The sequence below is a fragment of the Pediculus humanus genome, genomic scaffold (genome assembly GCF_000006295.1).
Source record: "Pediculus humanus corporis 1103172108278 genomic scaffold, whole genome shotgun sequence".
NCBI classification, from domain to species: Eukaryota; Metazoa; Arthropoda; class Insecta; order Psocodea; family Pediculidae; genus Pediculus; species Pediculus humanus.
Genome location: NW_002987847.1, coordinates 376,839 through 404,338, shown reverse-complemented (window position 1 = coordinate 404,338; position 27,500 = coordinate 376,839). Strand labels below are relative to the sequence as shown.

General features: G+C 30.8%; 1 protein-coding gene across 1 annotated transcript in view; it reads right to left on the bottom strand.

The window, feature by feature from the left end:
* Positions 1 to 5,089, bottom strand: part of Phum_PHUM507100 (uncharacterized protein) — a gene marked incomplete at both ends in the record, with an annotated part of 7,436 nt that extends 2,347 nt beyond the window's left edge. Inside the window, 3 exons of the mRNA XM_002430949.1 lie at positions 446 to 569; positions 3,229 to 3,355; positions 4,917 to 5,089. Of these exons, the coding sequence (XP_002430994.1) occupies positions 446 to 569; positions 3,229 to 3,355; positions 4,917 to 5,089 (424 nt within the window). The remainder of the gene's footprint in view (positions 1 to 445; positions 570 to 3,228; positions 3,356 to 4,916) is intronic.
* Positions 5,090 to 27,500: the final 22,411 nt, after the last annotated feature.

Genomic DNA, 27,500 nt, shown 5'->3' with positions numbered 1-27,500 from the left:
TTTACCCCCTCCCCTCCCCGTATCATTATTAATAATTATTATACATTCATTTATTTTATTTTCGGTTTTTTTTTTTTTTTTTTTACACACGCACGCGTTTCCTCTCTCTCTCTCTCTTATCACATATTTATTATTATTATTATTATTTTTATTTATGTTTAAAAAATAAGAAAACTTGTTTTCCCGTTTATTTATTTATTTATTTTTTATTTTTCCGACCGTGTTTTTTTTTTAATATTAAAATAAATAAATAAAAAAAAAAAAAAAAAAAAAAAGCAGAAGAAAAATAATTTGATTCCGACTTCGCGATTTCCTTTTTTTCCTTTTTTCCTTTTTTTTAAAAATGGTGTGTGAGAGAGATAGAGAGAGAGAGAGAGAGAGAGAGAGAAAGGAACAAAAAGTAAATAGTAGATACTCTATCGTAGTAATAATAAAATAAACTTACTTATTCGGTTTGCTCCTGTGGCCACTTCTGCCAAATACCTATAATAATCTCCTTTCATTTTAAGGTAGAAAACTTTGCTTTCAGCGTTGCTCGCTTTTCGAATCAAATATTTATCGAGTAAATCCTGAAAAAAGAAAAGAGAAAAAAAATAAAATAAAAATTTCGGGTTTAATCGACCGTTAAAGAGAGAGAGAGAGAGAGAGAGAAAAATGGCTCCGACCGCAAATTTAAGGCTCAACTCTACTAAAAAAAAACAAACTTTCCTAACCTCTAACTCTCGAAATGAAACATTTAAATTTAAACTAATTAAGAAAACATTAAATGATTATTATTATTGTTATTGTTATTATTATTATTATTCCTTCAAATCCTCGTTTGTGAAAAACAACCAGGATAAAGTAAACAAAAAAAAAAAAAAAAAAAAATTAATTCTAGTGAAATTAAGAGAACTGGATTTAGATTTTAAAATACACACAACTACACGCACAATAAAAAAAAAAAAAAAAAAGGGGGATTAACTTTTCGGGATTAAGTTTTAATCCCGATCAAGAAGAATCGGTTTGAATTAAACAAAATCGAGAAATTAACATCTTATTAATTACATTACTATTATTATTATTATTATTATTAAGGAAATCACAAAATCATTTTTGCCATCGTTTCTCAGCCCTCACCGAAACAAGGAAACCTTTTGAACTTTAGAGAGAGAGAGAGAGAGAGAGAGAGAGAAATGCAACTAAATGGAAAAAGGATAGACAAAAGTGGCTGGTAGCATTTACCATCATCATCATCATCATCATCATCATCAGTATTTCATCCGGGTTTTAAATACCATAAAAAAAATAAAGAAGGTTGTTTATTAAAGATTATCACACACACCGAATCGATTTGGTTAATAATAATAATAATAATAATAATAATAATCAAATTAAAATTCAATTATCTAATGGCTACGAAATAATTTACAACAACAAGTTGAATCTTGATAATGGTGTTAAAATTTTTCACACGACTTTGACGACATTCAAAAAGGCAAAAAAGGCAAATAAATAGTTACGAAGGTATGAAGGTGGCAATTCTCACGACAAATATATATAACACAACACATGCACGCACACACGCACACACACTCACACATATTACTAACACAATTAATACGGATATAATTGGCAAAAAAAAAAAAAAAAAAAAAAAGGTTTGCCATTTTAATCGATATTAGTATCATCTACTACTACTAATAACTCGGTAAATTAAAAACATCTCTCTCTCTCTCTCTCTTTAATTAAGACCTCGAGTCAAATAGAGTAGTAGTAGGAGGGAGAGAGAGAGAGAGAGAGAGATAGAAAAGCAGATAAATGATTTCCATGATCACTTTTTTTTTTTAAAATCGATTTATTACTGTCACCGTGTTTATTTTTGTTTTTTTTTTTTTCGTCCATTAAAACGCCAGACATGTTTAAAAAAAAATTATATCGACTCGTGTTGTAAACTCATAAACTCTTCTACTAGAGTAATTAGCTTTTGCACAAATAGACATGCCCAGATGCCAAATAGAGGAGAGAGAGAGAGAGAGAGAGAGAAAGACGCAAATAAACAAACAAACAAAAAGAAACGTTTTTTCTCTCTCTCTCTCACTTTAACCATATTTCGCAAACAAAAGAGAAAAAAATTTTTTTATTCCAATATATACATGCATGCGTATTAAAGAACCTGAACCTGAAATCGATTAGTTAAGTCGTCAAATTAGCGAATAATTGAAATTTAATAAATAAAAATGAATGACACGACAACAACAGCAACAACAACAAAACGATTTTCGACGACAAGGTGTGACAGACAATATTCATCCATCCAACTCTCTCTCTCTCTCTCTCTTACTCTCTCTCTAGAGATTTTTAATAATAAGATTACATCTCTTTAGCACCTGTTGAAGTCAATGAAAAAAAAAAATAAAAAACATTTACCGCAATACCCCCGATGCCGAAAAAAAATTTTTTTTTTTTTTTTTTTTTTTTTTTTTTTCCAATGTTGGTAACTCGTTTAATTTTTAATGATAAATGAATGGTATCGAAATCGAATAATGTTTTATTGGAATCCTTTTGGCACAATTTAATTCGTTTCAAGTCAAAGAAAACATCACGAACTTTAATTTTAACGTTTTTCTTTTTTTCCTTCTTATACTTTTAAATCAATAATTTTTCCTTTTTTTAAAAGTTCAAGGAAATATTATAAACGTAACGCCACCATTTTGTAATAATTGATTAAATTGTGTAGTGCAAGAAGAAAAAAAAAAATAGACATAAATTTTTACTCTGGAGCAGCAATGAGAGACCACCATTTTACCTTTTTACGTACCAAATAGAAATATTTAAAATAAAATAAAATTTAAAAAAATTTTTTTTGAAACGTGAACCTTGACCATATTTAGATATTGGACGTCGACGACGACCATGGACGCAACCTACGTCAAAATTTTAAACTCCTAACCGATATTTGAAAACTTTAAACTTTTACGTACGTGTGTAATACACTTTTCTTTTCTTTCATTCTCTTTCCCCCCCCCTCCCCCCTCTTCCCCACGAAATCGTCCGTTTACATATTATTAGTTTGATTCTTCTCCAATAGTAATCTTTTTTCACTTTTACAATTTGCAATCATTACAAATAATAATAATAATAATAATAATAATAATGACAAGAAACACACTCGTTCAAATTTGTCAACAGAGCAATTTTTTTCCCTTTCTTTGTCTTACACATGTACATATGCATATAGAAACTTACCATTACATCATAGCAGATTTCCCTAAGCTCCTTTTCAACCTTTTCTCTATATTCTTTTGCCATCTGTTGTTTTCTCTCCGAGCCTTCTGTTTTTTGTTCGATCGAAGATATAACTCTCCATGATGATCTGGAACAAAAAAAAAAAAAAAAAAAAGGATTTTTTTTTAGAAAAAATAAATTATCAATATGTAAGAGTGCTAAGGAGAGAGAGAGAGAGAGAGAGAGAGAGAGAGAGAGAGAGAGAGAGAAAACAAGGTCACGCAAAGCCCTCAAAAAAAAAAAAAAAAAAAAAAAAAATCGATCAACATAAAATAGAAAGCCAAACGCGCGATTTCGACAAAACGAGATTATCCATTTTTTTTTTTGAAAAAATATTCATTCATTCATTCATTCATTCACCTCGTGTGACTTTTGTTGGATGTCGCATCTTGAAATCATTCACGACAATTAATAATTTTCTCAATTTTACATTAATAATAATAATAATAATAAAATAAATTGTAAAGTCATTCTCGGTAGCCTGCCTGCCTGCCTTTACACTCTTTCCAAAATGAAAATTAAAATTCGTTTTTATCCTTCGTCGATCCTTTCTCCTTTAACCTCGACTTCCATATTTTTTTTTTTTAATAAAAACATTTCCAACGTTATTCAAATTAGAACGAATTAAAAAAAAAAAAAAATTAATGAAACGAAGGCAAAAGAAAATTCCTAAATATAAATTAATATATATATATATATGCACTTTACACGAAACACAAAATTCTTTCTAGAACATTCCTTTTTTTTATATATATAGAAAAATCTCTTGCAAGACGCGACATCAAATAGGTATTTTTTTTTTTAAAAAAAAATCCGTTAAATTTATTATTTTTAGATTATACACAAACACAAAACACTCGAAAAACTACTTTTAAAAAAAAAGAACCAAAGATTACTAGAAGCATTTCATATTTTAAAAAAAAGTAGCTCAAACAAGAAGCTAAAATAAAAATAAAACTAGAGTATTTACCTTTAGGCTAAACATCATGGCTGGAATTTTTATGTCATCAAGAAAAAAAAAGAAAAGCATGTGCATCACACAAGCGAGTGTGAAAATTAATATCCTTTCTTGCAACAACGAGAGAGAGAGAGAGAGAGAGAGAGAGAGAGAGAGAGAGAGAGAGAGAGAGAGAGAGAGAGAGAGAGAGAGAGAGGGAGGGAGGGAAAAGAAACCTTCGAGAATCAGGTCGTAAGGCATCGGTGGAAATGAATCAACTTTATTATTTTTACCAGTTACTCCCTTAATTAAGGGTACGAAATACAATAAAGAAAATTTTACTTTTATTCTCCAGGAAAAAAACCTGACGTTCTTGACCTGATATGCGCAGCACTGTTGAAAAAGTATGCGAGAAAATTGATAATGATTGAATGATGACTGACACAGATATTAAAGACCAATACCAAAAGTGATGACATATTACTTCAAGTTCAAGGATAAAATTCACAAAAAAAAAAAAAACCGCTCATTTCTCTCGTTCTGCGACCTTTCCCAACCGACTAATAATAATAATAATAATAATAAATGAGCCACCAACAAACAAATTCAACGCAACGTGCGTTTACACAACGCATGGAGTCTATATAAACAGTGTGTGTGAGAGAGAGAGAGAGAGAGAGAGAGAGAAGGTATGGTAGGTAAAACAACGTACCTGCGTGCTCCGACAACATTTTTATAAGCAACAGACAATAAATTTCTTTCTTCATTGGTTAATTCCAATCCGGTTTCTGTTACTTGTTTCATGGCTGCTGCCATATCATCGTATCTTTCAGCTTGTTCTGCAAGCTTTGCTTTTTGCACCAATTCTTCTTTGTCTACAGACATTTTCTTATAACTGAAACAAAAAAAAAAAAAAAAAAAAAAATTTAAATAAGCCAATTATAAAAAAGAAAAAAAATTTCAAGATGTACACTAGTGAGCCTGGTATATAATTAAAAAAGACAAAACATCCAAAAAGAGAGAGAGAGAGAGAGAGAAAATCGAGTGTTTGCTAAAATTTAACAATAAATAATAATAATAATAATTTGTGAAAGAGTAGCAAACAACAAACAAGAGAGAGAGAGAGAGAGAGAGAGAGAAAAGACTCAAGCTCCTAAAAATAACAACTCTCGAAAGCAAGAAAATCCGATGAGTGAGCTCCGGTTGTATTGATTTTTCTCCTGGTGATAACTCGTGCCCTCTACACCTCACCTCACTTCACCTCCTCACCCCGCCTCAGCTGACACACAATCCGTCCGCGTCTTCTCCCTTTTCCCCCCCCCCCTCTTTTCACCATCATATCCATTTAACTTTAGCTACCTGCCCTTGGAAAGAGTGAGAGAGAGAGAGAGAGAGAGAACCCCCTCCCCTGCCCCCTCGACAATCTTTTCAATTTTCCCATGTTTACATTTGTAACGCACAATTTTCTTTTATTCTCTCTTTTTTTTAAAAACAAACATGTTTCAAATTTTATTTTCCAATCAATCGTTATATTAATAATAATAATAATAATTGAATTTTTCGACAATGTTTAAAAGGAAGAAATTCAAAGGAAACGAAAATTTAAATTTTTTTCTCGTTTTCACACGCACACGCACACGCACACGCACACGCACACGCACACACGCACGCATTAAAAAAATACAACAATGATAAAAGTTATATAAAAATCAAAAGTATTCGATTTCTTATTTCGTTTACCTCTTCGCGAGAGAGAAAAGGAGAGAAAGAGAGAGAGAGAGAGAGAGAGAGAGAGGGGAAAGGAGAGAAAGAGAGAGAGAAAGGAAAACATGGAACACATTTTACATTCATTTTCACATTTTTAAAACATGGAATACATTTTTTCATCTTCGCCCGGGAAAAAAATGACAATATTCGAGAAATTCGATTTTATTATTATTATTATTTTTCGAGAAAAGCGATCCGTACAAAAAAAAAAAAAAAAATGTCTCCCCTTAAACTTCGTTAAAAGTTTTTTTTTTTTTTGGTTTTGCTTTTTTTTTTTTTTTACGTTTCACGGCGAATGGAAAAACGTTTCCCCCTTCTCCCCCCATCTCCCACAAACAAACATTGTCGATTGATTTTAGGCATCAGGTGGATTATTGAATCAATGATGAAAAAGCAAAAAAAAAAAAAAAAACCTTTTTAAAAATAATAATAATAATAATAATAATAATAAAAGAAAAAGGAAAAGGAAAAACTCTCCTTTTAAAATTTAAATACAAATATTTATTATGGCGAATACATCCGAGTCGAAAAATTAACTTTCCACTTCGAAGCACTTCTTTTATTACAAAAAAAGTAAAAAAAATTTTAAACGAGCAACTTTTCTTGTTAAATGTTTTCCTACTACTTTTAGTTTGTTAAAATCATTCAACGACAGCATTTACACATTTGTCAAAATATGTACATAAAAAAAACTAAAATGTCTCCCTCCTTTGAAAAATCTTTTCTGAGCGTTTCGCAACAAAAAAAAAATCTAACCCGCAGCGTTTTTAAAATTTTCCCAATACAACAACAACAACAACAAAAGTACACGTGGAAAATGATTGCAAACATCATCCCGATCATTCCGTCTAATTGAGAGAGAGAGAGAGAGAGAGAGAGAGAGAGAGAGAGAAATTTTCTTTTCTTAATTATATAAAGGAAAACCTTTTTTAAAAAAAGAGAATTTTGGGCATGTTCGACATCGACGCATATGGGACACAAATAATAAAATATACATTTTACCCCTACAGGTCGTCTAATGCTGTCGTCTGCTCCAAAATACCCGAAAATTAGTTTTTAGGGGGGCGGGGGCAAAAAAGGTAAACTAACAAAAAAAACCTCGGTTTATACTTAAATTCCTGCGTATATGAGAAAATGTTTTTTCTAATGTTTTCCTCACTAATAACAATTTTCACCCTGTTTTAAAAACAAAATTTTCCACAAAACGGTTACATAAAAAGAAAATCAATTGGATTGCAGAAAGAAAATTTTTTTTGTATTGAATAATATATATATACATAAACTTGAGACTTTTTTTGTCGATAAGACAAAATTTCTGTATATATATATATATAGACTTTAAATTGACCAACCTCAATAAATTTTTAATTAAAAATCAACAAAGAAAACGCACGACGACATTTTTCCCTTTTTTTTTTTTTTTTTTTCTATATTCTACTACATCACGCGCTGGGCATAAGTTACACGTTAACAGATTATTCAAAGGTGGGCGACATTACAATCGAAAAAAACATCAACATTTAAAAGACGTTTCAGAAGTGGAAGCAGAAGCAGAAGCAGAAGAAGCAGCAGAAGACAAAAATCGTTAAAATTATCATCGCAATGTTACACTCAAATATGAAACACACACTATTAGGGTATATCAATAAAAATACTGTGTGTGTGTGTGTGGGGGAGAGAGAGAGAGAGAGAAAGAGAGAGAGAGAGAGAGAGAGAGAGAGAGAGAAAACAACAACAACAACGCGAAATTGAATTCTGACGTCAATTTTTTTTTGTAATATTATAAGGAGTTACGAAAACGAACGTTAACTCGGAGGAATACCTAAGAGATTAACAATTTAAAAAAGAAAATAAGAAATAACATAATAATAATAATAATGATAATAATCCGTATAATATTTTCAAATCCATAAAATAAATAAACGATCGGAACGGAAACGAAATAAAAAATGAGGGGCGGATGACAAATATTAGATCATGATCACAACTCGCACGGCGACACGCTCGCTCACTCACTCACTCACACTCACACACTCATTCTCTCTCTCTCTCTCTCTCGCACACACACACACACGTATATATATTTTTAATTCCGTTTCAAGGCTACTATTACTTTTTACTTATTTTTTTTTTTGTGAAAAAAAAAACGACAATCACAAATGCAACCGTTTGAAATAATAATAATAATAATAATAATAATAATAATAATAATAATAATAATAATAATAATTTTTATTAACAAAACGATTTTTTATCCTTATTCTTCTCACAATGTTTACATATTATATTTTAAGCAATCGAAAAAATACTAAAAAAAAAAAAAAAAATTTAAATGCCAGAACAACACATTCCCTTACGATATCGTTTGCATTGCGTCATCAGCCAATTTTATAATAAAAACAAAAAAAAAAAAAAAAAGTGAATCATTAAAAAACAAAGCTTTTGATTTTTTTAAAAATAAATTTTCCCAATCCCATCTCTCTCTCTCTCGTTATTATTAAATTCATTTAATTACTCATTTGTACTTAAAAAAGTTTCCTCCCTCGCCTCCCTTCTCCTACCCCTACCTCTCCCCCTCCCCCGGTTAATTAAGTAATGCATTAAAAAAAAATTTTTTTGATTTATACAAAAAAAAAAAAAAAAATTTAAATATATTTAAATTTAATTAGTCGGTAATGGATTGCTTTTTTCCCTTTCCCCTCCTCCCTCCCTCTCCCTCTCTCTCTTCCTAAATTATTGCAAATCAATATTTTTATTTCCCCCCTTCCCCTCCCCCCAGAAAAAAAAAATTAGGGGCATCGATTTAGAAGAACATCATCACACACACATACTTTCTCATTAACCAAGATACCGTTCGAACGGATTACTAACGTTTCGTAAGGTGTAGTACACAAACGCAAAAGAATTAAAATTGTTCACTTCCTTTTTTTTTTTTTTTTTTTTTAAATCTATTTAAGAAGTTCCTTCCTTTTACGTCATCATTTAATCGTAAAAAACTACCTGATTCATACGTGATAATGACGTCACATAGCAGTAGACGAGCAATATACTATTTGCTTCTACTACCACCACCACCACATCTATAATGATGAACAAATTCCTACATTTTAAATAAATGGTTTAAAATGTCTCCCTATCGAAAAGTAAACCTCACCATATTGTGGGGGGGGGGGGGGTGAGTGGGGGGTTGAGATAATAAAACCAAATTCATCGATACAGAAATTTAATCTCATTATTATTAATCTTATAATTTTAATTAATTAAAAAATTTCCCTACAAATCTTTAAATAAATAAAATATTATCGACTAAATAAAATTGTATTTATTTCTCATGGCAGCACAAAAACACACACACAGAAAACAGCACAACTTATCGAATAATAATAATAATAATAATAATAATAATAATAATAATAATAAAGGGAAAAATTCTTATTATTATTATTATTGATTTATAATAAAATCAATATTTCCAATTTTCAATTTTTTTTAAACGAATGAACAATAAAAGAAATTTTTTTTTTTTACTCGAACAAAAAGAAATTTTGTAAATTTTTTGATGTTGTTAATGATGATGATGATGATGATGATGATGATAATGATAATAATAAATATAAATATGTCTGTTTGTGTAAATTAATCGATGAGTCAAAACGAAAAGTTAAATGAGTAAAAAAAAAAAAAAAAAATTTTATTTTCTATAATAATTAATGAAATCGATTTCTTGTTAATAAATATCATCATCATCATCATTCGACTAAAAAAAATTTAAATTAACTAGAAAGGAGTGACATAATTGTGCAAAAATAGATTATTATTATTATTATTAATATTATTATTATTATTTTTCTTTCTTTCTTTCACTCTCTTGCTCAAAATAACATAAAGTTTAAATTTTAAATAAATATGAAAAAAAAAAACGACTACACATTTTTTTTTTTTCATTTTTTTCGAATAATATTATTTTATTAAATTTAATCTTTTGTAAAATTTTTTATCAATAGAAAAAAAAAAACAAAGAGAGAGAGTGAGTGAGAGAAAGAGAGAGAGAGAGATAATTTTCCTCGAGATACTTAAAATGAAAAAAAAAAAAACAAAATTCAATTAATAACTATTAATCATGATTTTATATATATGATTGTAGATAGATTTATGGAGTCCCTTAAAAAAAAAAAAAATAATAATAATAATAACATCAAATAAAAAGTTCACATGCACACACACACACACAGAGAGAGAGAGAGAGAGAAAAAAAATACTTATCGATATTATTGATTTTAAAAAAAAAAACTAATAATAATAATAATTTGTGTTAACTTGTATTAGATATTTGGTAAATATTATTATTATTATTATTACACAATATTGCAATTTAAAATTTTAACCTTTTTTTTTATCGAAAAAAAAAAATCAAACTGTTAGAAAATATCAAATTATTATTATTATTATTATTAGCAATCGTTGTGAAATCTAAAAGAGTTTTTCCGATAAATCTAACAAATAAAGTGTCTCATGATGTTACTCAAACTTAAACCTAATTGTAAACATAATTAATAACCGAATAAGTTTTTCAATCAGAACTCTAAATCACCTCCTCCCTGCCCCCCCCACACAAAAAGGAAAAATTCAAATTAGGGCATTAATTTAAATTTCAACTATTTTGAATACACTTTAACAAATCTGTTACTTTTTAAATGTAGTTTTGTGAGAGAGAGAGAGAGAAAGGCACCTGTTCAGAAAGTTGCTAAAAATTACCCATAATATCCAAAGGATGACAATTTTCCAAAAGCAAATTTAAAATATGATATTAAAAATTTTCCACACACACACACACAAGTAAACAAATGACAATTTAAAAAAAAAAAAAAAATGGAAAAAAAATTAAAGTACATACCACGACTAACACGCAGTAAACAATAATGATCACTAAAATTCAATATTACGAATATAGAATTGCGCCCATAGAATTAAACTCGACAAGGTCGACAAGAAAATATTTGCAAAAAATTTTTTCGTCAAACCGTTTTACTTATATCGGGGAAATGAAAATAATTTGAAAAAAATTATCCTACGGGAAAAAAGGTGAGTCGAAAAACTGCATGAAAACGATTATATGGGAAAAAAAAAAAAAAAGTCGATTGAAAATGAGAATTTGAACGATATATATTGGGAAATTTTCGAGCCGGTAAATGACCCAAAATGGCGGAGATGAGGACACTCCTTGAATGCGTCATTAAATTCCTAGGACGACTCGATAAAAAAAAAAAAACGACTGACGAAAAATTCATTTTTAAATTATATCAAACGTTTTCTTTTGCGAGTACGAATAATTTTGAATAAGAAAATAAAAAATTTTTTTAAAAAACTTACATAAAATAAAATTAATCCCTTTTTGGAACACTTTTCAACACTACGTTCACAAAATTGTACACACCACCCAGCCTTTTTTACTTCAAGATTCTTCAGCTAGAAGAGGGGGTCAACAGAGCCGGAAACAGGGACTTATTCAGAGTCAAATCAAAATCTGTAAAAAATTATTTCATACGAATTAAAATCTAAAAAAAAAAAAATCCAATTAAAAAAAATTTTTTTTAAAGTTAAATAATAATAATAATTATAAATTTAAAATAATTAAATGAGAATTAAATCAATTACAAATTATTTTAATAAAATTTAATATGAAACTGATTTGACTACGGTTGTTTTATTGGCAATTTTAGTTTACAATTTAATTCATAGAGGGCAGAACAATCTGAGAGAAAAAAAAATTTTTTTTAAAAAAATAAATCATACCAACTTATTTTTAAAATCAAATAAATTTTATATCAAACTGTTGTAAAAAAAAAAAAAAAAAAAAAAAAAAAACGATACGCAATTATGATAAATAAATCGATTAGAAATTACTTTAATAAATACAAAAAAATATTAATTATTATTATTATTATTATTATCAATCATGTCACGAAGAAATTTTGAATTTCGATTGGGCGTCGACCACTCAGATGCAACAATTTCGTAAAATATATTTAAAATTTACCCCCCCCCCTCCCACAACTTTTTTTCGTTTTCGTTTTATTACGTGAAATAATAATAATAATAATAAAATCCAGGTGATTTTCAATCATCATTTAATCATAATTAACATTCATGCCAAAAACAACATTTGAGAGAAAATGCGCTTGCGCATGCGCAAAAAAAAAAAAAATTTCTCTTCAAAGGGGTTTCCTTAATGAACAAATATGGCTTAAGGTGCGCCGGTAAGAAAATACAAAAATTAAAGTACGATATTGGAGAAGGGGGATATCGTGAGAGAGAGAGAGAGAGAGAGAGAGAGAGAGAGAGAGAGGGAGGGAGAGAGGGAGATAATACTATCAAAAAAAAAAAATTACATTGCAAAGATCGACTACCTATTGAAAGGAATTTCCTAGGCTTTTTTTTTTTTTTTTACACGCAAATGAAGCGAATAAAAATTAGTAATACTCGATGGAAAGGTAAATATAAACAGGCATTGAGGGAGTGAGCGGGGGACGGGAGCGGGGGAAGCAGGTAGGCATTCGGAGACGCGCGGGGTGTGACACTCACAGACAAGGAGATTTCTACAGGACTGACGTCACGTTTTTAACTGAAGGACGCTCAGATATATATATATAAATAAAATCGATTCATTTTAAAATGAATCATTTATCAAATGTTAATCATACGAATACCCGTAATTTTTTTATAAATCTTTTATGTTCAAGCAAAAGATAGACACGGACAGACGAAGATAGGCGACTTCGAATAAGCAGGGGTGTACAAAAATTAAAAGTGTTCGTGCGTGCAACTTTCTGCTCTATTTCTTATGTTTATTTACATTATTACGACATTTTGTATTTTTGCGACAAACAATATTAAATATTTTCCTGCCGTCGACAAAATTTTCAAAAGGCGATTAAACTAATACGAAAAACAAAACAAATACATTTACACCATTTTTTTTTCTTCCCTTTCATTTTTTCCTCAATATGAAATTAAGTAAATATATATATACGTCATCGTTAAAAAATTTTAAATTTTTTTTTTTTAAAATTCGATTCCAACGGTTTTTCCAACGAATAATAATAATAATAAAAAAACACACAGAATCGATATATATGTAAAATTTTTAAATACGAATATAATTAAAACATTTCCTTCGTTTCCTTATATTTTGCATTGTACCAAGGCATTATTATTATTATTATTATTATTATTATTAAATTATATAACTGGGAAGAAGGAGTAATAAGTCCCATATTTGAATTATTTACGTTAAAAAAAAAAACATCGTGCGATTAGTTGGTATATCAATATTTCACGTCGTGTCATTAGCAACTGATTACCATTTATTATTTATCAACCGAATTTTTTTTTTCCTTTTTTTCGATTCCATTTTTTTTTTTTTTTTTTGTCTTACGCATGACTGCGCGTTGACTCTTACAGAAGTCACCAAGCAGACAAGAAGCATATTCATTACATTACAATTTTTTTTTTTCGTTTTTTACCTTGGTTTATTATTATTATTATTAATATTACGCGCCAAATTCGAAACTTTTTTTAAAAAAAAAAAAATGGAATAATACGTTATTTATCATTACGAACGACGAGTTGTAAAAAAAAAAAAAAAAAAAAAAATGTCGTTACGCCATCGTTTTTTTACACGACGTATAAGAAGAGTATGACCACATTCGCTCGCATTTAATATTTAAAATTAACGTACTACTCTCTTCGGTGTCGGTATTACCGACCCCTTATCGCCTCTTCACTGAAACACAACAACGACGACGACGACGTAATTTTAAAAAAAATGTATCACCCATACTTAACTTACGATTAAACAAAACAAATTAATTACTTTCGTTAATAGTAGAAAATACGAGTAAAAGTATTTTTAAAACCCATGTTTAGCTTATGGTAAAACGTTTAAACTCAATTAAATTTTCACGAAAGAAAAAAAAAAAAAAAAGAAAAATACCTCAATGAATGTAATCTGGAAACGTTTACACGTAGCCCTCATGTTTAGCTTACGAATAAAACGTTAATACTTTCAAGTTTTTATTTTCTGGCGACACTATGGCGAGAATATCAAGCGCTGGTAGCCTGTGTAGCATAACATGAAAAAAAAAAAAAAAAAAAAAGAAGTTTGAGTGAGAATTCTGTTTTAGTTTACATACATACCACATAACGTTTTTAATATATTTTTTTTTTGGCCATTATAAAAAAAAGAATGTTAATAATAATAATGATAATGATGATGATGATGAAAAGGGAAAAGTGATTCGACGTAATTCGTTCGTTCGTTCGTTTTTTGTTCTAAACCTTATAATAATAAATGTGTTCGTATATTTTTTTTAAATAAGTGAAATAAAAAGTAAATGAATTTTACAATAGTTTTCGTATGTAAATACTTGGGAATTCCCATATTTTTTTTTTTTACAAGTTACATTTTTTACATATATATATTTTTGTGCTGTTTAAAAGTTTTTATCACGGATTATTATTGTTTTTCATTTTTTTCATTTTTTTTTTATATGTGTGGAGTTATTTTTACAAAAAAAAAAATACATGAAATTATATATATTTTTCTACGTGTTTCATTATGCCAAGGAAAAAATCACAAGGGATTTCTACTCTTCACAAGAGTAAGTTTTCATTATGTTAATTTTTTTTCTAATATTTGTCCCTTGAAAAACCCTCCTCTCTGGGAATCTTATGTATTATTATTATTATTATTATTATTAATAATTTCATTAATTAATGTCACACTCTTTACATTAAGTAAATAGAGATAAACACATTGTTATTATCATTTCCTTAAATTATTGTTAAAAAAGATTTGTGTGTGTGTGTGCACAATATTTTCAATATTTTTTTTGGTTGTTGTTGTTGTCTAAAAACCCTTTCTACTTTCCCAAACAAAATGTCAAAGTGAAATAATCAATCGATTTACTTATTGTCAGGATGTTTTGTCGTTTTGCAAAAAATTATTTTAAAACAATCTCTCTCTCTCTCTCTCTCTCTCTCTCTCTCTCTCTCTCTCTGAATTAAAATCGGCTATTAATTATAATAGATTCAAGTTTAGTCATATGGTCAAAATATTGGTTTCAATTAATTATGGCAGGCTAAATTTTTTTTTTTCTTTTTACATTTCGTTTCATTTATTGTCTGTTGTTTTGCTTTTTTAAATTGTCATCTTTTTGCCCAAATAAGTTTTTAACTTGTCTAAGTTGTCGTTCTGATTGTGTTTGATCCCTTGTCGTTAATTTCATCTTCGATGAAACATTTTTTTTTTTTGTATTCGATTTTAAGTATTTGTTTGTGTGCAATTTGTTTGTATGTATTGGTAACGATTACCAGTCTGTGTTATAAAGAGAGTAATTGTAATTTGATGATGTGTTCATTGATAAAAAAAAAAAAAGTACATTTAGCAGTCGTTAATGATGTAGTGTCTGCAAAATCAAAAGATTTAATTCCCTACAAAGGATTATGGTAAAACGGAAAACCTAATCGAACAATACTATCAAGAAATATTTTTGTTACTGATGCTGAAAATTGTCGAGGAGAAGAACCCCCCCCCTCCCTCTCCCCCCTTGTTAAACTTAATATTTCTGGAATGAGTAGTATGAGGGGTACATGATATGTGATTTTTCCATTCATTCATCCATATTGAAAATTTAAGTTTGAAAGTTATTATTATTATTATTATTGTTATTGTTTCTTTTCAAATCGACCAGCACCAAAAAAAAAAAAAAAAAATATTTTTACATGAAAAAATGGATAAACGTTACCCTTAGTGCCAATTAGTTTTTGATTTTAACGGTTTTTTTTTTTTTTTTGGGGGGGGGGGTTAAGAAATATCTTACTACACTAACTGTCAATGAAAAAAAATTTTAATGTCGTTTGTTTGTTCGTTTGTTAGTTAGAGGTAGGTAGGTTGTTGTTGTTGTTGTTGTTGTTGTTGTTGTTACGTAACGTATTATGTATTTTTTTTTTTTTTTGGGTTGTTTTCACATTGTCACACAAACACATACATTCGAAACGAAATTAATAATTATAACTGTATGTGAAATTAATTTTTTTTTTTTTTTTTTTTACGTCCTTAAAATTTAGATATCAATAACTATATTTTTTTCGTAATAACAATGTTTTTTTTTTTTTTCTCTCTCTCTCTCTTTCTTTTGATAACAACTGATAAGACCTGAGGCGGCTGTTTTTAAAAAAAATTCTGGTCAGTTTACTTTTATATATTTTTTGTGGCAATCACACGACATTCTACAATGCTTAATTTTATTAATTTTTCATTCTACTTTTTAATTTTTTGTCGTTTTTTAATTTATTATTATTATTATTATTTTGCTAAATGAATTTGTCGTTTACCTTTTTAAACGTTTGATTATTATTATTATTATTATTATTGTTATTATTTTTTAACAATGCAGAAACGTACTCTCTCTCTCTCTCTCACTAATTCAATCACTCACATACTCACTCTCTCTCTCTCACTCATTCAGTCACTCACATACTCACTCTCTCTCTCTCTCTCTCTCACTCTCACTCTCCTTAAATACCAAATTTAATGTTAAATAGATTCCATTATCTAATTAAAGGCTACCTAAAAAGTGATTCGAATTAAAAACATGACTTGACCGAAAAGAAAAAGTGGAAATAGAAAAAATAAAAAAATTAAAACGTGGAACCAGACGGACCTTTCGGACGCATTGTAAACGAAAAAGAAAAAAAAAAAAAAAAAAAAAAAAAAAAAAAAGGGAGGACGGGTAGTAAGTACCATTTGATGAGTAGCTATGAGAGCCTCGAGTTCGATCCGGGTACCGAGTGATTTACATTAAAAGAAACAGAAATAATAATAATAATAATAATAATCAGATGTCGGTCAAATGTAGTAATAATAATAATAATAATAATAATAATAACGACTTGCCTGCTCGCGCGCGTGCCTAAATCGTAATAATGATTACATTTAATGAATTCACGGTAGTAACGGCAATTCATTTACGAAAAATATTAATTAAATAATAAAATTAATAATAATAATAATAATAATAATGATGATAGTGGGAGTGTTTTTTTGTGTCTAAAATTACATTCATTAAAATTACATTACGATACTTTTTCTCGGATGTAAATTTATACGTACGAACAAACGAACGGGAAGAGTCTTTCCCCCCATCCCCCCGCAATTTTCCGAAAAAAATTTTCAAGGAATTCGTTTGCCCTTCTTTGAAATTAATAACAATTTTTCCTAGATTAATTATTCGTGGGGAGGGGGAGGGGGAATAATTAAACAGTTGCAATCGTCAAGTCTGTTGTTTTTGTCAAATTTAGGTACGCGAACCGAAATCACATTAGCAAAAAAAAAAAAAAAACTTAAATATTTTTTCGTGCCTTATTTCAATCAACAGGTACGTGGGTTTATAAAAACAATAATTCATAATCATTCCTACCTTAAAAACAGGTCGTTAAAACAGGTGAAAAATCTTTATTTTCCCATTTTTTTTTACAACAATTCGGTTGTTCGAATGTTGTCGACGTTTTTCGGTCCCTTTCAAAGTCATCATCATCATCATCATCATCGTCATCGTCATCTGAAAAAAATTGTAAGATTGTTGTAACAAACAGACAGACAAACAGACAAACGGAATAAGTAATACGGTAGCAATCTCGCTTTTTTCTTTTCTTTTTTGGTAAATGTTAATTAGTTTGAATAAAGTGTCAGTAGGTTATTAAAGTTTGATTTCCGGTCGGGGAGAGCGGTAGGTCGTCGTATCCGTTTTAAAATTTGACGACAGACGGAGGGAGGACGTTTACGAGAGAAATGCGGGATTCATTCAACCCCCTTTCACGGGGCGGTGGTGGTGGTGGTTTTTATTACCTTAATTCCATACGTGTGATGTTATTTATTGGGCCGGGGGAGGGGGGTAAGGTAAGGTAAGGTGACTATTGCTTGCATATTTTTCGACTTGTAGAAATTTCCAAGGTTTTTAGGTTAAGAGAAAAAAAACCTAAAAAGAGAAATTGATGATTTGTATCCCGAGAATTTAGGCATCGTCATTCTTTTGGTTTTTTTTTTTTTTTTCAAACGTAAAGAGAAACCACTTGTGATAGTGTCACAGTCGTTCTGACAAAGTCTATAGTTAATTTTAAGGGATCGAGTTCGAGTGAAAGATTAAAAGAAAAAGTGTTAAAGTGACACACGCACACGCACACGTGTACACACGTGCACGTGTGTACAATCACAGACACTTACTCGATTAATACCCTTTTCTCGCACATTTTTTCACCAAACAACCGACCACACAATGGATACCTTTATTACACCTATTATCAAGGTTGACGTATCGCAATATCTAGAGCGTTACGCCTTAGCTTTAGCTTTGGGTCATTCCGTGGAATTTTAAATGTTGGGGCGTGCGTCGTTGCATGGGCGGAAATGATTGTGATGGAGAAAGAAGCTCACACGTGACGTTGCGTTGGAATGAACGTGTATTGTCTAATTACGTCATACCGCGTTTTTATAAATCGTCTTTTCCCCCACCCCCTACCTTCTCCCCATTCTTTTCCCCATTTTTCCAGTAAAGTATTATACGGGTGAGGAGGGGGGGGGAAGTAGTAAGAGAGGAATCGTTAATCGTTATTTACAAATCAGTCACCTGAGTAATAACAAACAAAACAAATTTTTTTACTTGTCCATTAATAAAAAATGACTGACTGATTGACTGACTGACTGAGGTTGTTATGAAAGACAAACTCATAAACAAATGAGTCACTCGCAAGAGAATCGTAATAAATATTATTATTATTATTATTATTATTATTATTATTATTATTATTATTATTATTATTATTATTATTATTATTATTATTATTATTGTTTTTTTTTCTTCTTGTCATTTTTCCGCGTACGAACCAAAAATAAATAAATGTATGTATGTATGTGGAAATTTTATGATAATTGTTAATAATAAATTATTTTAACTATAACTCCGACTACTTTAACGTTTAATATGTGTATTGCGTAATAATAATAATAATAACAATAATAATAAAAGGAAAGAAAAATATATAAAAAATTAAAATGTTAACCTTTTGAACTTGGTTGTTTCTCTCTCTCTCACTCTCTCTCTCTCTCTCTCTCTCTCTCTGCACCCCTCATCATGCGATATGTTCTATGTGCCTGCCTTCCGTACTCACAGTCGAACCTGTATCGATCGATCGATCAATCGGCCGAATAAAAATAACAAATAAAATTTTAAGAGTTTTCCGGGTGGGAAAATTACGAACGACGTAAATTTTACATTTCCCCTTGCCCCTTCCGTCCTTCCCCGTCTCCCCAAAAATTTTCTCGTTTTATTTTAAAAGAAAAATTTTTCTTTAAACAGCGAATCAATTATAAAACGTTTTACGTGCGTAAATACGATTGCGAGTCGTTGTTGTTGTTGTTGTTGTTGCGTGTGCGTAATTAGTGACGTTGCCCCCCCTCTCCTTCCTCCCGACAGATGGCAAAACAGGTACGAGTGTTTTTTTTTTTTTTTCCTCGCTTCAGTTTTCGCAAAATCAAACTAAAAGTTGTCTAATTAATGTAATAATTTTTCATGGTGTTGCTACGGAAAATACGAAAGCGAATCATCATTTTACGTTCGTGTCAATAGATAGAGACGGGAGTACGACGAAAGTATCGAATCGATAAAATAATCGAATCGAAATGACGATATGACGAGATGATGACGATGACGTTAAAGAAAAATTTAAAAGAAAATCGAAAGAAATTAATAATAATAATAATAATAAAAATGTAAAATAACCTTCTTCCCTCACTGATAAAAAAAAAACCTTTGAATGAGAGTGAGTGAGTGAGGGTCGTTACTACTACTACTCTTCTCTCTCTGTCTCTCTCTCTCTCTCTCACGGCAAAAGGATTTGTGTCATTTCTTTTTGGTGGCCCCCCCGACTCCCGCCCGCCGCTCCTTAATAATGATTCAGTCGTCGCAATGGTGGCGGTGGCAGTAATGGCGGCGGTCATCACTCAAGAACGCATCAAACTCGTGCGGGGATTCATATACACACTCACACATTCGAACACGCAAACGTAAAATAATAATAATAATAATAATAACGCCAAGTGATTAATAAGGATTTTCTTGGAAATCCGTGGTAATTTTTCCCCGAGGAAAATTTTAATTTGCGGTTCGATATATATGTATGTACGCTTGATTCTGAGAATCGATGTCGTTTACGCGATTCGATATATCGAACGAACATTGCGTAGGTAGGTAGGGAGGTATCGAAACCGAGAGATCCGAGAACTCGCGCACGATTTCCATTGAACGTTGACTATAGCGAATAAATAAACCATTATAATAATAATGATGATGATGATGATGATGATGTGACATTGAGTCAAATGAATCGTCGATGTACATGGGGTCGGTTGACCGAGTGATGATGATGATGATGATGATAATAACAAACAAACAAACGAACGAACGGCGATTCGATTAAATTTGAATAAATTTAATAGGAAAATCGTAATGGCGTGGGTGGGGAAGAGAGAGAGAGGGAAGGGAAGGGAAGGGGGGAAATGATTTAACTTGAGAAAAATGTTTTCGCATCACACTTTCAAGTGTCAAAAAATTTTTAAAATAAGAAATTGTTTTTTTTTTTTTTTTTTCTCGGAAAACGAGTAAATTTATTTACGCGTGGGGGGGGGGGGGGAATCCCCATATGTATTCCCTTCGTCGTCGTCGTCGTAATTAATTTTCTTTTCTTTTCTTTGTTTTTGAAAAAAAAAAAAAAAAAAAAAAAAAAAAAAACGCGGCGAACGAGTTTCGCGGTCGAATTGTTAATTTGCAAGTAGTTTTATAATGAGTTTGATAAAATGATAATAATAATTGAATGTGATTAAATTTTTTTTTTATGGCCGGGTTTATAGAGAACGCGTGCACCCACACTTTACGCAAAGAGAGAGAGAGAGAGAGAGAGAGAGAGAGAGAGAGAGAGAAAGAGAGAGAAGGGTAGGCACGTTATTCAGGTTGAAACGAGGCCCCCGATCGATTATTCTTTTTTACTCCCTTTAAAAAAAAAAAAAAAAAAAAAAAAGATGCTACGATAATGATAATGCTAATAATAATAATAATAATGCTAATAGTAATAATAATAATAATAATAATAATAATAATAATAATAATAATAATAATAATAATAACGTCGTAATTTCTCCTTAACCGGTCGTTTAAAAAAAATTTTTTTTTTTTTTTAAATAAACGAAGAAATTTTCGAAGGTGAAAAAATAAACTTTAAAAAATTATTATTATTATTATTATTAATATTATTATTTTTTTTTTTGACCCGAAATTGTAATTAAAGGTAAAAGAAAAAAAAAAAAAAAGAAAAACGTTTTTGGGAAAAAATAAGAAAAGGTGAAGGAGGAAGGAGGGAAAAAAGGGGGACGTGTCAAAACGCGCGTTTTTATTTTTTAATAATAATTTTTTTGGTCGACTCGTTTTTTTTTTTTTTTTTTTTTTTTTTCAATTATTATAACGGAAATTTTGAAAATTTTTAAATAGTTATTATAATTTTCTCGAATTTGTTTTTTTTTTTTTCTCGGGGATTCCCCCTTTCCGCTCCCCCTCGAGGTTTTCCGAAGATTTTCCCTAACCCACCCCCTCCCGTTTTTTTGCGATGCGCGATGTAATCGAAAGTGACGAGCTGCGACATCATGCTGTTGCATTTACCTTTACGGGGAAAAATTGAATGAAGAGGCGTGTGAAATGGAAAATTGTGGGAAATTTGTTCGTTTGTTTGTTTGTTCGTTTGTTTTTTTTTTTTTTTTTTGGAAAAATTTCGAAATTGAATCGCGTGTTAATTGCTGTCGTCGTTGCGAGTGTCAGGGTGATATTTGCGCTGTCGTTTATTCACCCGTTTAAGGCGCGGAAGGGATTTTACCCCTTGAAAAAAAAATTTTACGCATTTCCGTTTCCTATTCTTTTTGTAATATTTATTTGGAACCGTGCGCGTTTTAATTCTGAGTATTTTGTAATTTACGAGAATACCTAAGGTAAAGGTACCCATCTTTGTACTTTCTCGTACCCATTCTTTGTACTTTCGTTGAGAAATCCTAACCGTGGTCATTCCTGGATTTATTTTTAAAGGAAGGAGGGGGAGGCGAGGGGAGGGGGGAAAGGAGCAGCGCGAAGAAAAAAGGAGGGAAGAAGAAAAAGAAAAGAAACTAACTAACTAACTTAATTAACGATCGATAAATGAAAAATTTCTTGCAAATTTTTTTTTTTATAATTAACCTCGAGTAAAAATAAGAATGCGAAACGAATGTAACTGTAAATCAATTGCGTAATTAATATTTACCTCGCCTCGAGGGATGATGATGATGATGATGATGATGATATATACATTTTTAAAATTATTTCATTAATGTTTAATAACGACAACAACAACGACAACAACAACAACAACAACAACAACGAAACGAAAAAATAAACGACGGAAAAGAATAAAAATAATAATAATAATAATAATAATAATAATAATAAGAAAGAAAGAAAGAAAGAAAGAGAGAAACATGTTACACGATGCAACATTATATTTAAAGATGTTTTGTTTGAAATTAAATTTATTCCGAGAAGTTGAAAAAATTCTGCAAGAAAAAAAAAAAAAGAAAAAAAAAATCAAAGCAAGTTTTCTAGAATCTCTTTTGAATGTTGGAAACCACTACTACTACCACCACCACCACCACTACCACTACCACTACTACCTGAAGCAAGCTTAAAGATGGAGCGACCTTCTGCCACGATACGTGCGCGGATGGGTCGATTTTATTAAAGTAAATTCGTTTCTTGAATTTTTAGAAAAACGCCCGAGAACTTCCCTCCACCCTCCACCTTCCACCCCCCTCCTTCCCCCCTGCCCGAAATTGAAGAAGTCAAATCGAATCCGGCACGCGACCATATTTTTTTAATGGAGATGAAGAAGAATAACAACAACAACAACCATTTTTATATCTGTAAGGTTTTTTCAACCTGGCAGGCAGGTGCACATTATCTTTAAGAAACCATCCATCCCATCCATCCGTCCGTCCGTCCGTCCATCCATCCTAAGGATTATTATATTCTCGCGATCGAATCGACGCAACCTCCTTCATTTCATCTTTTTTTTTTTTTTTTTCCCTCCCGGGGGATGATGAAATCACGCAAAGAAATCACCTCGTATCGATAACCTTTACAAGCAGCCGACACATTATGGGAGAATAAATTTATTAAAAATCTCTCGATTTCAGGTACGGAACAATCGAACAATCGAGTACACTACACAATGTGTGGTTGGTGGTGGTGGTGGTGGTTTCCCATTTGTTTTTTTTTTATCTTTGGGGAGTGCTTTGATTCGAAAAAATTACTACCGTCTCTCTCTCTCTCTCTCTCTCTCATTCGCTCTTATCAATCGGAAAAGTTTTTCCCGGCGGTTAAATTCGGCGGTTCCCTCCTTTTTACAAATGCGTGTGTATAACTTCCACCAACAAAATATTAATAAGGAAACGAAAAAAAGAAAAGAAAAGAAAAGAATAAAAGAATTTTTAAATCTTGCACGAACAGGTACACGAACCATTCTCTCTCTCTCTCTCTCTCTCTCTCTCTCTCTCTCTCTCTCTCTCTCTCTCTAATACCTTGTTTCCCTTTCGTACTTTATAGCGGCAGACTACCGTAGGGTAAACGACGACAAGGCAGGCTGTCTGGCGCCAGTCAGATTCTAAGAGTGAATTTTTTTTTCTTTTTTTCACCCTCCTTTGACTTTGAATGAAACATAATCTGCGCGGCCAGCCTTTAATTACGCACTCTCACGCACACGCACGCACGCACGCACGCACGCACAAATATTTTCTTCCTTTTCTCAAAACGCGGAGATGCAAAATATTTTGTGTCGCCGTAAATTTTAAAAATAAACATAACCGAAAAAAATACCAACAAATTTTTTTAACGAATCATTTGTTTAAATTAATCCTAATGGGGAGTGGGAGTGGGGGGGGGGGAAATTCAGGTTTTGTTTTTACTACCATCATCATCATCATCATCATCATCATTGTTGTTGTTGTTGTTGTTTTGTTTTTAATTTATAAAAAAGAAAACGAGGAAGAAAAATCAAACGCAAAAAAGTTTTTTTTTTATAGAAAGAATCGATTCCAGGAATATTCAAAGTCCGGTTAAGTTGTTTGCGTATTTTTTCCTGGAATTTTTACTTTTGTTAACTAACGTTATATATAAACAAAAGGAAGTTTCCTAAAAAACATTCCAGGTCTTTTCCTTCTCTCTCTCTCTCTTTTTTTTTTTTTTTTTTTTTTTGTTACTCTATGGAAAAAATTTAAAAATGAAAGATTTCGTCGCGTTGACGACACGTTACGATCGACTAGATTCGGGTGGAGTTTTCTTAAAATTTTCTAAATTTGTGGATGTTTTTGACCTTAAAGACAACGACAACAACAACAACAAAAACAATAACTCGGGAAAAAAAAAAAATCATTCCGTAGATCATTCTTCCTCTCTAATTAAAAGTAGTAATGATAATAATAATAATAATAATAATAACGTGCGCGGTTGTCGGTTGTTCTTGTCGACATCGCGATTCATTTTTGCCCGAAAGGAAAGAAAGTGTGCGAGGGAAATTTATCCGGTCTATAATTATTATTATTATTATTATTATTCATTGATTATTATAAGAGTTGCCAACTGCGGGGAGATAAAGTCCTACCTATACTGCGGGGAAATTTGTCATTAATTAACGTTATTTTGTCAACGTTTAATTTGAATCTACACGCGCGCTCTTACGCACTCACTCACGCACGCACATACGCACAGGTTCAAAAAATAATAATGATAATAATAATATTTGAGGGGAAAAATGGGGGGGGGGGGAAAACTGAAATCGGTTAAATTTTTAATTTTTGAATGGCTTGCTTGCGTTTGTTCGTTCGTTTGTTTGTTTGTTTGTTTGTTGGTTGCGTCGTCGACGTGTAAGACATGATTTGTCATCGTCGTCGTCGTCGTCGTCGTCGTCGTTTTCGAAGTTTTTTTTTTTGTTTTTACATTTTTAATTTTCTCGTCATTATTAATATTCAATAAAAATAACTTATTATGCGTAATTCGGTTGAGATTATTTACATTCGTTTACATGATACATTTTTTTTTTTTTTTTTTTTTTTTTCTACGAAAGTGAACTTTGCATACGTTGATCCGTATAATAATAATTATAGCCTATTGATAAGAGAAGAAAAAAAAGAAAATGAAAAATCTCTTTTGTACATTTTCTGACATGTTATTTTTCATAACAGGGCTTCGAAATCCTATGATTTTGACTTAATAAAAAAAAAGGGAAATTTTCGAGACGTGTGTAACCGTCAAAAAGAATCAAACGAATCGTCCTCCATTTTCGATTAATCGAATCGTCATCGAATTTTTTCTCTCTCTCTCTCTCTCTCTGTCTTTATCGAAATTCCTGCGGCGAACAAAGAATTGGAAAAATGGCGGTTAAAAGTGTGAAAAAGAAGAAGAAGAAGAAGATTTCGCGAATCGTCGTCGCGTCAATTAACAATCAAAATAAATTAAAAAAAAAAAAAAAAAAAATTTCAATCAATCAATTGTTTGTTTGTTTGTTTGTTTGTCTGTAGTACTTGAGTGTAAATAATGACGATTGCGAAACGTTCCTTGTTTTGACGTCATTCATTTACACAATTTCCACATGAACTTATTTCTCTCTCTCTCTCTCTCTTTTTCTCTTTCTCTTTCTCTCTCGTCGTACAGAATTGGAAAACGAGGGCAAACCTTGCTGTGATAAAGAAGAAAAAAAGTAGTAGTAAAGAAAAGACGAAGTAAATAAATGAATGAACCGAAAAAAAAAACGAAAAAAACGAAAAAAACGAAATAAAAAAAAAAATGTTTTAATCGAAAAACTCCTCCATTGTTAGGCAGCGGCGGAGTTGGGATTTTTTTTTTTTGTGTGTGTGTTTGTAGCAGAAAAATATCATTACAACACACACAGGGAATCAACAAACAACAACAACAAACAACAACGAGCAACAATTAATTTCCTGCGTCAACCTGTGATAATCATTACAAGTGTAAATGGGAAAAAGAAAGAAAGAAAGAAAACGCAACCAATTTATTATTATTATTATTATTATTATTATTATTATTATTATTGTTATGTGCAATGATGCTATTTATCATGCATCGTTGCATCATTTCAAATGTGAGTAAAAAAAAAAATCATTGTTCCTATTAGTCATAGGCCTAATGTGGGATTTTGGAATTATTTAGTAGTTACCTTGCTCAAGTATTTGACTAGTTATCGGAAGAAGCTAATAAAAAGGCTTGGGCATATGAAGAACGATTAAACCAAAGAAAAAAACGTACGTGCGTGTGTGCGTGTGCGTGTACGCATATGTGTCTCGTTGTCGAAATAAATTACAAAGTCCACCTGCCGTCGCGCAAACCGAAATTCCAAAAAAAAAAAAAAAAAAAAAAAAAAATTAACCAAATCGAGAAGTCAAAGGTGCCTGCCTCCTTGATGAAATCATCATCATCATCATCATCGTGCGCGGGTTTCACGGTCCTAATTGTGAATGGTATGTGCGTGTGCGTGTGTGCGTGTGTGTGTGTGTGTGTGTGTGTGTACGCGTATACGTCAACCCGTAATCCGGTTTTGATTTTTCAAGGGCCGAAATCGGTTTAAAAAAAAAAAGAAAAACGAGTTGTCGACGACGTCAACGAAAAATAGAATTTTCGAATATTCGCGAAAGCGATGGCGTTATTATTATTATTATTATTAATTATTATTATTATTATTATTATTAAATTAAAAATAAGCGTGTACGCACTTACCTGACGCATAGATAGACACACTCTCGGTGATTATTAGTCATGTTACGAAAATGCGCTACCGCTCGCCCTTGATTTTTCACCCGATTAATAATAGGTACGGTGGACCATTTGCGACGACGACGCCACCGCCACCACCACCATCTACCTTCTCATTTTTGTTGTTACGACTCGTGTAAATACCTGAAAAAAAAAAAAAAAAAAAACATTTGAATAGGAAAAATCGTGAAAAAGAGAATAATAATAATAATAATAATAATAATAGTAATAATACAGTTTCGGGGGTCCGATAAGAAGAATTTATCAAAAAGAAATGACGTAGTAGTAGTAGTAGTAGAAGTTTTCGAGTGGCCAGTTTCCGGGCAAAGTTCGTTGTACTTGCACATAAACCATTGTCCGTATTCTACTAATAGTTAATAGTTGTTGGAAAAAAAAACCTTCTTTATTTCAGGTTTGTTTTTAGGTATGTTTTTAAATGAAAATTTATTAATTTGCGGGGGGGGGGCTTAATAAAATCCTCCCTTAGTATTTTTTTTTTTTTTTGTTATTATTTCTCGTTATAAATGGCGTTTAACGTATTCCTTACAAGTTAAATATTTTTTGCGTGCGTTACGTAA